This window comes from Ceratotherium simum, chromosome 16 (genome assembly GCF_057802395.1).
Source record: "Ceratotherium simum simum isolate JZ-2026a chromosome 16, ASM5780239v1, whole genome shotgun sequence".
In the NCBI taxonomy this organism is placed as follows: Eukaryota; Metazoa; Chordata; class Mammalia; order Perissodactyla; family Rhinocerotidae; genus Ceratotherium; species Ceratotherium simum.
Window position 1 is genome coordinate 41,993,596 of NC_141915.1, and position 11,129 is coordinate 42,004,724.

General features: G+C 51.7%; 1 protein-coding gene across 1 annotated transcript; it reads left to right on the plus strand.

Moving 5' to 3' along the window:
• Positions 1-38: 38 nt before the first annotated feature.
• AOC3 (amine oxidase copper containing 3) lies at positions 39-6,737 on the plus strand. Its single transcript, XM_087441219.1, has 4 exons — positions 39-1,648; positions 3,198-3,483; positions 3,871-4,000; positions 6,252-6,737. The coding sequence occupies exons 1-4, from the start codon at positions 49-51 to the stop codon at positions 6,522-6,524; spliced, it is 2,289 nt and encodes a 762-aa protein (XP_087297345.1). The 5' UTR covers positions 39-48; the 3' UTR covers positions 6,525-6,737.
• Positions 6,738-11,129: the final 4,392 nt, after the last annotated feature.

Genomic DNA, 11,129 nt, shown 5'->3' on the forward strand with positions numbered 1-11,129 from the left:
TACAAGTCTCCACTCTGGTTCATCCTCTGTCCATCTGTTCACGGGACAATGAACCAGAAGACCACCCTGGTGCTCCTCGCTCTGGCTGTCATCACCATCTTTGCCTTGGTGTGTGTCTTGCTAGCTGGCAGGGGAAGAGATGGGGGTGAACCCAGCCTGCCTCTCCCCTGCCCCTCCATATCTCCCAGTGCCCAGCCCTGGACACACCCTGGCCAGAGCGAGCTGTTTGCCGACCTGAGCCCAGAGGAGCTGACGGCCGTGATGAGCTTTCTGACCCAGCAGCTGGGGCCAGGCCTGGTGGATGCAGCCCAGGCCCGCCCCTCGGACAACTGCGTCTTCTCGGTGGAGCTGCAGCTGCCCCCCAAGGCTGCAGCCCTGGCCCACATGGACAGGGGGAGTCCCCCGCCTGCCCGGGAAGCACTGGCCATCGTCTTCTTTGGTGGACAACCCCAGCCCAACGTGAGTGAGCTGGTGGTGGGACCGCTGCCGCACCCCTCATACATGCGGGATGTGACAGTGGAGCGTCACGGGGGCCCCCTGCCCTATCACCGACGCCCCATGCTGATCCGAGAGTACCTGGACATAGACCAGATGATCTTCAACAAAGAGCTGCCCCAGGCTGCTGGTGTCCTCCACCACTGTTGCTTCTACAAACACCAAGGATGGAACCTGGTGACAATGACCACAGCCCCCAGTGGTTTGCAATCAGGAGATCGGGCCACCTGGTTTGGCCTCTACTACAACATCTCAGGGGCTGGGTTTTACCTGCACCCCGTGGGGTTGGAGCTGCTGGTAGACCACAAGGCTCTGGACCCTGTGCACTGGACCATCCAGAAGGTGTTCTTTCAAGGCCGCTACTATGAGAGTCTGGCCCAGCTGGAGGACAAGTTTGAGGCTGGCCTGGTGAATGTGGTGGTGATCCCAGACAATGGCACAGGTGGGTCCTGGTCCCTGAAGTCCCAGGTGCCCCCAGGTCCAGCTCCCCCTCTGCAAGTCCATCCCCAGGGTCCCCGCTTCAGTGTCCAGGGGACCCGAGTGGCCTCCTCATTGTGGACTTTCTCCTTTGGCCTGGGAGCTTACAGTGGCCCAAGGATCTTTGACATCCGCTTCCAGGAAGAACGACTGGCTTATGAGATCAGCGTCCAAGAGGCCTTGGCCGTCTATGGTGGAAATACCCCAGGAGCAATGATGACCCGATATGTTGATGGCAGCTTTGGCATGGGCAAGTACTCCACACCCCTGACGCGTGGGGTGGACTGCCCCTACCTGGCCACCTACGTGGACTGGCACTTCCTTTTGGAGTCCCAATCCCCCAAGACAATACATGATGCCTTTTGTGTGTTTGAACAGAACCAGGGCCTCCCCCTGAGGCGACACCACTCAGATTTCAACTCCTACTATTTTGGGGGCCTTGCAGAGACAGTGCTGGTCGTCAGATCTGTGTCCACCTTGCTCAACTATGATTATGTGTGGGATATGGTCTTCTACCCCAATGGGGCCATAGAAGTCAAATTCCATGCCACGGGCTATATCAGCTCAGCATTCCTCTTTGGTGCTGGCCGAAGGTTCGGGAACCAGGTTAGGGAGCACACGCTGGGCACTGTCCACACCCACAGCGCCCACTTCAAGGTGGATCTGGATGTAGGAGGTAAGTCATCCTGGCGGGGGCAAGGATTCCAGAAGAGGAGGCTGAAGAGTTGTCTCAATTTGCTTTGGGTTTTGTGGAGGTCATCCAGGAAAGGAAGATTTGAGCATGAGTCTGCGGTTTTGGAGTTGCGTGCTTCCTCCTTTGCTGGATGGGAGAGAGTTGGCTGCTGAATTTTGTTTGGATCTTAGCTCACTGGCTGGGTGCACAGCTGCCACCCTCCCCTCACGTGACTTGTCAGAAGATCTTGGGAAATGGCAAAGCTCAGGGAGGAGGCAGGATCAGGATTGGGGCTAACAATCCCCATTGCCCTCTTCCGTCCCTTGCACTTACTTATATGGGCCCCACAGCACGGAGGCAGCCATTTGTCTTTCAGCTCATTTCTCTGTGTCTGGCCTGTGGTGCTGGTATTTGGGAGGATCCGACTGCATTCTGCAAGTCCCTGGCACATGCAGGGCAGTCACAGAGCACTGCAGTCTGTACATTTCTTTGGGAGATGGACCCTCCTCCTTCCCGATTTTCCATCTCTCTCTGGGCACAATACACTTAAGTGCAAGGGGTAGAATGGATACCATGGAACATTCTGGGTAGTTCCTGGAGTTGGTGGTCACAGGAAGAGCCAAGGCTACATGATGTCTTGGAGTCTTTGTCTCTTCACTTCCTTCCCCACATTGAATTGAACACTGGATTTTTTCTGTTCTGCCTCTGAAATACCTCAAACCCCTTCCCAGACCCCACCGCCATGCCCTGGTTGGTGCCAGTTCTTGCTCTGCTGCTTCCACTCTGCTTACTTTTAGAACCAGGGTCCACGCTGCACCCAGAGGGACCTACCAGCCAGGCCAGCATGCTCCCTCATGTAGCTCCCATTTTCCCCATCACCTATAGGATACTGTCTGTGAAAGAGCCTACAAGGCCCTTCCCTTCAGAGCGCAGCTCCCACCCATTTTCAGATTCTTCCCTGAGGGCTGCTTTAGCCACACTCACCCCCTCCCTGTCTGTGGACATGCACACCACGTGTTACAGTCAGGCTGCTTTGCTTTTGCTCAGGTTTTGCCCCTGCCTAGAATGCCCTGCCATGTCATCTCTGCTGGTGATATCCTCTAAGGCCAGGCTGAAAAGTTGCCCCCTTTCAGGCAGGCTGAAAAGGAAGGCCCCCTTTTCCTGCCTGCACCTGTATTCCTATAACCTGGACCCTTGAATGTGCTCCTCTTACATTGCAGGCCAGTCAGGGCTTTGCCTTCTGTGTCCTCTGTGACAGCAGGATGGGAAGGATGCTGTTTCATTCATCTATGTGTCCCCAGGGCCAAGCACAGTCCTGTCTGCTAATGAGTATGAAAGGATGAATGAATGAAATCGTTGAAGAAATATTTTATGGGTCAACAGCTTTGGCTGGAAGATTGGGGGTATCTTGGGGAGAGGGGAGAGAGGCAGGGGACGCACTCAGTTCTGGGTTTCTCTTTGGCCCCCACTCTGAAGTCGAGGGGGCAGAGCACTGCATGACCAGCCCTCCCTCCCACCCTTCCCCCTACCCACCTCCACCTCACCCCGGCAGGACTGGAGAACTGGGTCTGGGCTGAGGACACGGCCTTTGTCCCCACCGCGGTACCCTGGAGCCCTGAGCACCAGATACAGAGGATGCAGGTGACCCGGAAGCTGCTGGAGACAGAGGAGCAGGCCGCCTTCCCCCTGGGAGGCACCCACCCTCGCTACCTGTACCTGGCCAGTAACCACAGCAACAAGTGGGGTCACCCGAGGGGCTACCGCATCCAGACGCTCAGCTTTGCTGGGGAGCCATTGCCCCAGAGCAGCTCCATGGAGAGAGCCTTGAGCTGGGGGAGGTGAGTGGTGGTGTGTCAGAGGCTGCGGGAGATGAGAATGAGAAGGGAGCATTGAGAGGGCCAATTGGGAACTGTGAGGTGAGGTAAGAGTTTGGAAGGATTTCCTGGTTATCAAAAGGCACACAGTGGGCACATGGTCCGCCGGGGAACTAGAGCCCAGGTATGAGAATTCTTTTCTCTTTTGGATGGGGGAGGGGCCGTGCTATGAAATGGCAGGAAGATGAACAGGAGGACCTGGAAAGGTGTTGGGCGACCCACCTGATGACATCAGAGTCACTGTGTAAATGAGACAGGAAAACTGAGGTCCCTGAGCTCAGCTCCCTTCCATCATAATGAGGCAGTAGGATGGGGTTAGTGACCATAAAGGCCTGAGCAGTGCCTCCCTAGGTACCAACTGGCCGTGACCCGGCGGAAGGAGGAGGAACCCAGTAGCACCAGCATCTACAATCAGAATGACCCTTGGACCCCCACTGTGGATTTCACTGACTTCATCAACAATGAGACCATTGCTGGAAAGGTCAGTTGACCATGGGAGGGCCAAGGGAGGGAGGTGGGGACACAAAGATGAGCCCTACCTTCTCTTCTTTCTTTCTTTTTTTTTTTTTTTTTTCCTTGAGGAGGATTCGCCCTGAGCTAGCAGCCGTGCCAGTCCTCCTCTATTTGGTATGTGGGTCACTGCCACAGCATGGCCGCCACTCAGTGGTGTAGGTCTGCGCCCAGGAACTGAGCCCAGGCCACCAAAGTGGAGCGCACCAAACTTGACTACTAGGCCACGGGGCCAGCCGCTCTTTCTTCTTCTTCTTTTTTTTTTTTTTTTAAAGATTTTATTTATTTCTTTTTTCCCTCCAAAGCCCCAGTAGATAGTTGTATGTCATAGCTGCACATCCTTCCAGTTGCTGTATGTGGGATGCGGCCTCAGCATGGCCGGAGAAGCGGTGCGTCGGTGTGCGCCCGGGATCCGAACCCCAGGCCGCCAGCAGCGGAGCGCACGCACTTAACCGCTAAGCCACGGGGCCGGCCCCTTCTTTTTTTTTTTTTTTTTGTGAGGAAGATTGGCCCTGAGCTAACATCTGCCAATCCTCCTCTTTTTGCTGAGGAAGATTGGCCCTGGGCCAACATCCTTGCCCATCTTCCTTTACTTTATATGGGACACTGCCACAGCATGGCTTGACAAGCGGTGCGTCAGTGCGCGCCTGGGATCCTAACCGGCGAAACCCGGGCCGCCGCAGCGGAGCACATGCACTTAACCGCTTGTGCCACCGGGCCGGCCCATCTTTCTTCTTTTTTAATTGAAGTATAGTTGACATACAATATTACGTTAGTTTCAGGTGTGCAAAATAGTCATTTGACATTTGATATACATTACAAAATGATCACCATAAGTCTAGTAACCATCTGTCACCATACAAAGTTATTACGATATTATTGACTGTATTCCCTTTGCTGTATATTACATCTCCATGACTTATTTATTTTATAACCAGAAGTTTGTACCTCTTAATCCCTTTCACCTATTTTGCCCATCCTCTCCCTCCCCTCTAGCAACCACCAGTTTGTTCTTTGTATCTATGAGTCTGTTTCTGTTTTGTTTCATTTGTTTGTTTGTTTTGGTTTTTAGATTCCACATATAAGTGAAATCATACGATATTTGTCTTTCTCTGTCTGACTTATTCCACTTAGCATAATACCTTCTAGGTCCATCCATGTTGTCGGAAACGGCAAGATTCCATTCTTTTTTATGGCTGAGGAGTATGCCATTGTGTGTATATATATATATTCTTTTTTTTTTTTTAATTTTATTTATTTATTTTTCCCCAAAAGCTCCAGTAGATAGTTGTACGGCATAGTTGCACATCTTTCTAGTTGCTGTATGTGGGACGCGGCCTCAGCATGGCCGGAGAAGCGGTGCGTCAGTGCGCGCCCAGGATCCGAACCTGGGCCGCCAGCAGCAGAGCGCGCACACTTAACCGCTAAGCCACGGGGCTGGCCCTATATATCTTCTTTATCCGTTCATCTATTGGTGGACACTTAGGTTGCTTCCATGAGCCCCACCCTTCTCTTAGGGGTCCCTGAAAACCATCTGGTCTCCTGAGGGGTGGAGCTGATTCCAGCCTCCTATACTTTTGTGGGTCTGATCATTACCTCTTGAGGGAATCATCTCAAGCTGGGAGTTCACATTGCAGACTCTGGCTAAGGCCCTGGCCTATCCTCAAGACTCTACAGCCATCTAAATCTCAGCTTCATGGACTGAGTCCTTTTTGAGCCCCAGGACTCAAAGAGGGCTGGAAGTCACCAGGGAAGACCACATCACTTGTATCTAAAACTTTTCCCATTCCTGGCTTGACCACTAAAGGAGTAATATCTGAATGTTGGCCTTTTCTGCCTCCCAAATGCTGATCTTCCCTCCTCCATCCTCCTTCCTTCAGCTATAGTTTGGGAACACTCCAAGAGTTATGGGGAGAGGAGCTGAAGTAGCCTGTGGGTGTCATCATTCCTCTGAGGGTCGGTAGGTTGATAGCGATGTGATGGGAAATGTCAGAGATGGAGGACACAGGCTGGGACAGGGAGGCAGGTGTTGCTCCACATATGAAATTGACTATTTGTGCTTTGACTTCTGGACCAGTAGGAAAAAAATGTTTAAAGACTTAAAATCCTTTTGAGGGAAGGTGGGCTGGCAAGGCAAATCCTTACACACAAGGCTACTGTGGGAGGCAGGCGTGTCCTTAGCAAAGCCAGGCCTCATGATCCTCTTTCTTCTCCCCTGCTAGGACTTGGTGGCCTGGGTGACAGCTGGTTTCCTGCACATCCCACATGCAGAGGACATTCCCAACACAGTGACTGTGGGGAACGGTGTGGGCTTCTTCCTCCGACCCTACAACTTCTTTGACCAGGACCCCTCCTTTGATTCTGCTGACTCCATCTACTTCCATAAGGGCCAGGATGCTGGGTCCTGTGAGGTCAACCCCCTAGCTTGCCTCTCCCAGACTGATTGTGCCCTCAAACTCCCTGCCTACTCCCATGGAGGCTTCTCTCACAACTAGGTGGTCCCTGGGAGGGGGAATGTGGCCATGGGCCCCAGGGCCAGGGTCTGTGGGGAGGGGAAGCAGTGGGCACTGGGTCAGGCAACCTGGTGCCCACTTCTCCTCCATCACACCCCTGAGGTCCCCATCCTCACCTTCCCCCAAGGTCCTCTCTCTCCCATCTCCCTCCCTTGCATCCCTTTCTCTTCTGGGAACATCCTGAGCCTGAGATGCCTGACGCAGGGGGAACTCAGCTTGTTGATCCCAGACCTGCTGGATTCCCATCACAGGAAGAAGAATGGCCAGACAGGAGTCTGGACTGATGGCCAAGCTTTTCCCCAAAAGACTCCCTGTTTTTTGTGTTTTGGGTTTTTTGCTTTCTGGCTTTCCCAAATCTTTTTAGGCCATCTCCAGGTCTCTCTTGGGCCTCCCCAATCCCTCTCTTGGGAGGTGAGGATGGGGGCTCCGCAATGGGGATAGTTCTCTAGAGACCCCAGGGCGGGGTTCCTTCCAGGTCTATGTATCCACCGATGGGTGAAGGGGCTTCTTGGCCCGCATTCCCTCTCATCCAAGTCCTCCTCCTTCTCTCCCTCTTCTTTCCTCTTGCCTACCACCTTCTCCTCCTGTTTCTACCTATTCTTCTGTCCTGGGATTTCCCTCCCAGCTCTGATGGGATGTTCCTCTGCCCCATGCTCCCCTAGCCCTCATTTCTCAACTTCAGTCTCCTCTCCTGGCCATAGGCCTCTGGAAGTCTCAAAATGCAAGGGATATCTGGTTTGAGAGGACAATCCCTCTCTGTCCCCTTGTGTCTGTCACATATGTGAAGTAGGAGTTGCCCCCACCCCCGTGCTGGGGAGGGTGTGCACTCTTTGCCCATTTGTATAGTCTGCCTTGTGTTCTCTGGCAGGGCATGGTCACAGAGACAGCAGCAGCTCAAGTTAGCATTTTAGGTGGATTTGTGGGTGCAATGGTAATGAGGAGTGGTCATTTTGTGCCAGGGCTGTGTGTGACCAGTGACCTCTGTATTCTGCAGTAGCCAACATGGGAGGCTGGGTGGGCACCAAGAGTGAGAAACAGGAAGACCCAGGCACTCCAGTGAGTGGCCAGGGGCTGTCCAATCACGTGTGGGCATGCAAATGAGCCAGGGCCATTGGGGAGCAGGGCCTCCCACCACACTGTCCCTCCAGGGGTCTGGATTAGGGGTGAGTATACAAACAGCAAGAGTTTGGAAACAACAGAAACGTCTTTCCCTAGAGGACTGGTTAAATAAGTTCTGATACAGCCTTACAGTGCCATACTATGCAGCTATAAAAATAATTATATCTCTTTATATATTGATAGGGAATATCTTCCAATGAAAAAGGCAAGGCACAGAAGTGTGTATGGTGCACTTCCCATTTGTGTTTTAGGAGGGAGGAGAATATAAATAGATATTTGCTTATATATGCATATTCAGAAGAAACGTGTAACACTGGTTGCCTCTGGGGAGGAGAACTCGGAGGTTGGGGGTAGGGGAGGGAGGAGGGGACTTAGCACTGTATATACCCTTTTGTACATTTTGAATTTTGAAGCATATGACTGTATTACTTATTCAAAATAAATAATAAATGGGCCCAAAGAGGACCTGACTTGTTTTTTTAACTGACATGTCTTTTAGGAAGAGGTCGGGGTAGAGGGAGGGTAAAATGAGTTAAGGGATGGGCCCAGGGACTCAATTTTCTCAAGTTTTTGAGACCCAGAGAAATGAATGTGGCCTCTGGTAACTCCTTTGCCTTCTCTTGCTTGTACAGTGGTCCCTTGGCATCTGCAGAGTATCGGTTCCAGGACCCCCGTGGATGCTCAAGTCCTTTATATAAAATGGTATAGTGTTTGCATATAACCTACACACATCCTCCTGTATACTTTAAATCATCTCTAGATTACTTATAATACCTAATACAATGTAAGTGCTAAGTAAATAGTTGTTATACTGTAGTGTTTAGGGAATAATGACAAGGAAAAAAAGTCTGTACATGTTCAGTACAGATGCAACCATCGTAGGCCTTTTGAACCACAGTTGGTTGAATGTGAGGATGCAGAACTTGTGGATATGGAGGGCTGACTGTATATCTCCAAGGAAAATGTTAAACCTCGGTCAATCTCTCTCTTGCTCACTCTCTCCCTCTGTCTCTCTTAGAAGAGGGGGCAATGAGAAGCAATGGGGAGGGGTGACATGTGCCTCCTGGAAGCCCAGGCTGGGAAGTGAAGTGCAGGAAACAGATTTTTGGATGCTTCTGACCAGAGGGAGATCACATCCAGGGAGCTCAGGCATCACGGAAGCTTCTGCAACCTTCTGTCCTGCCCCAAGCCCAAGTTCACTTCTAGGTCAATGGAAGAGTAGATGGGGACGAGTCTGTGAACTGGAGAGAAACCAGTTTCCAAAGAACAGGAAGAAAGACTTCAGTAAGAGAGGGCCAATGGTGGCTAGATTAATTTATAACATGGCCTGGGGTGGAAACAAGGATGACAGAGGACAGAAAGAGATTGAGGACAAGGAGAGATTGAAGACTGAGACAGAGGAGGAAAAGGTATGTCATGGCCAGTTGTGGCTCTGATACTTACTTTATACTTCCTCTTTCTCTGACCTGAGTAATTTAACTTCACTACATGCATATCCTTTTGTTTCTGCCTCCTTATGGCTCCTTCTTATGGTCAGTTGCACAATGGTCAGTGCTGGAGGGGGAAAGGAATAAAGGAATGCTGGTATCCTCCCCCCCCTCCACCCCATTTTACTAACTTGAGGCTCATTACCTTGAAACACATCTCCAGACCAAAGAGTGTTACCGAACCGGAAGTGGGTTCACTCACCCATCGCGCAGTAAGCCAATCTCTGACGGCAGGTGTAGTGGAAGAAAGTAGAAATTTTATTGCACAGCACTGAGCAAGGAGAACAGGCAGCTAACGCTGTAATCCCGAACTCCCTGAAAAGCTACAAGCAAGGGTTTTTATTTCGGGTTTTAGGTAGGGGAGGGGGAGCATGTGGCCTTGGGGCTGAAGTTTTAAGGGTCCTCTGTGCAGGTGCGACTGTCTGTCATATTTCTTCATGGGTCGCATGTGCGAATTCGGGCGGGGCGGGGGGTTCTATGTGTTGCCTGCGGTGGATTTTTAGTCTGTGACGTCTAATTTTTATAATTTTATTTATTTATTTTTTTTTTCGCCAAAGCCCCAGTAGATAGTTGTATGTCATAGCTGCACATCCTTCTAGTTGCTGTATGTGGGATGCGGCCTCAGCATGGCCGGAGAAGCGGTGCGTCGGTGCGTCGGTGCGTGCCCAGGATCTGAACCCCGGGCCGCCAGCAGCGGAGCGTGCGCACTTAACCGCTAAGCCACGGGGCCGGCCCTAGTCTGTGATGTCTAAAGTTTACAGTCGGTCACTTTAGCTCCTCAATGCTCCTGCGCGATGCTTAGTCAGGAGGGGGCTGTCAACAAGCTGCTCTCTTATCAGCGGTCTTCCTGTTGTTCTGCAAAACAAGCTCAGAGACTTTGATTATGTTGTTTCCCAGGTCAACCTTGTGGGTATAAGGCCTGGTTTGACCCTAATCCAGGGAAATTTTAACTCCTTCGTTCTCAGTTTCAAGAGTGTGAGTGTTTGTATGCGGTGAGTGTGTATGAATGCTCACAAGCTTTTATCTGAAAATGTGACTGTGGTTGGCTCTCTCTACGTCTCACCACAGGAATGGCACTGCCTGCCTCAGGCCTCACTGGATATGTAGAACATGAGAATGTCAGCCCAGCTGGGGTCAGGAGGGCTGCAAGGTGGACCTCCAGCCCCCCACCCTAACCCAATCTCTTCCTAGACCACTGAGGCTGGCTAGAGTGTTGGCCTCAGATTTGTGGTCAGGTGATAGGGGTGAATAGTGACCTAGTGACTGAGGAGGTCAGGTTCTGAAAGAACTGGTACCCCCAAGGCTGAGATCTTTAGGACTTGGGCCCACTGCTCTAAGAGTTGCTGGACAAGGGGACCCCTGAGGCTTAGGTCAGAGGACATAACTGGAATTTCTCCAGGAATGTAGACACAGGAACCCCCTGTGAGGAGCACAACATGTGCTCACCTGCCTCTGCTCTCCCCTCAGCCCCTGGGGAGGGCTCCAGCTCTGAGTGCAAGAGAAGGATTTCTTCATACATTCAACAAAGATTGATGGAGTGCCCTCAAGCACCAGGCAACAGTTGGAGGCACTAGGATACATTAGTGAATAAGGGACACAGTTTCTGCCCTCAAGGGTGAGAGAAGCAGGCAATTATAGTCAAGGACTGTTAGAGGGGAGGTGGGAGGAGGACAATAGCAGGGGCTTCTAACCCAGATTCAGGGATTGGGAAGGCTTCCTGAGGGATGTGATGTCTAAACTGATCCTGGCAGAGGAGTAGAAGTTGGCTGGGAGAGAAGGAAGAGAGAAGAGAATGTTCCAGGCAGAGGTAACAGCGTGTTCAAAGGCCAGAAGGTGACAACGTGGCACCATTCTAGTACCCAAGTTCATTGACAGGCATAGAGGCTATGAGGACAAGTAGGGGGCAAGTAGGGGCAAGCAGGGGACAGATGAGGCAGGTCCTTGCAAGCCATGGTTACCCTAAGAAAAATGGGGAGGCGTG

What these genes read in the sequence shown, in the direction of transcription:
- AOC3 (XM_087441219.1), top strand. Translation starts at nt 49, where the DNA reads ATGAACCAGAAGACCACCCTGGTGCTCCTCGCTCTGGCTGTCATCACC. An exon ending in GGTGGATCTGGATGTAGGAG is followed by an intron (nt 1,649 to 3,197) that starts GTAAGTCATCCT and finishes TCACCCCGGCAG; the next exon opens with GACTGGAGAACTGGGTCTGG. An exon ending in AGAGCCTTGAGCTGGGGGAG is followed by an intron (nt 3,484 to 3,870) that starts GTGAGTGGTGGT and finishes GTGCCTCCCTAG; the next exon opens with GTACCAACTGGCCGTGACCC.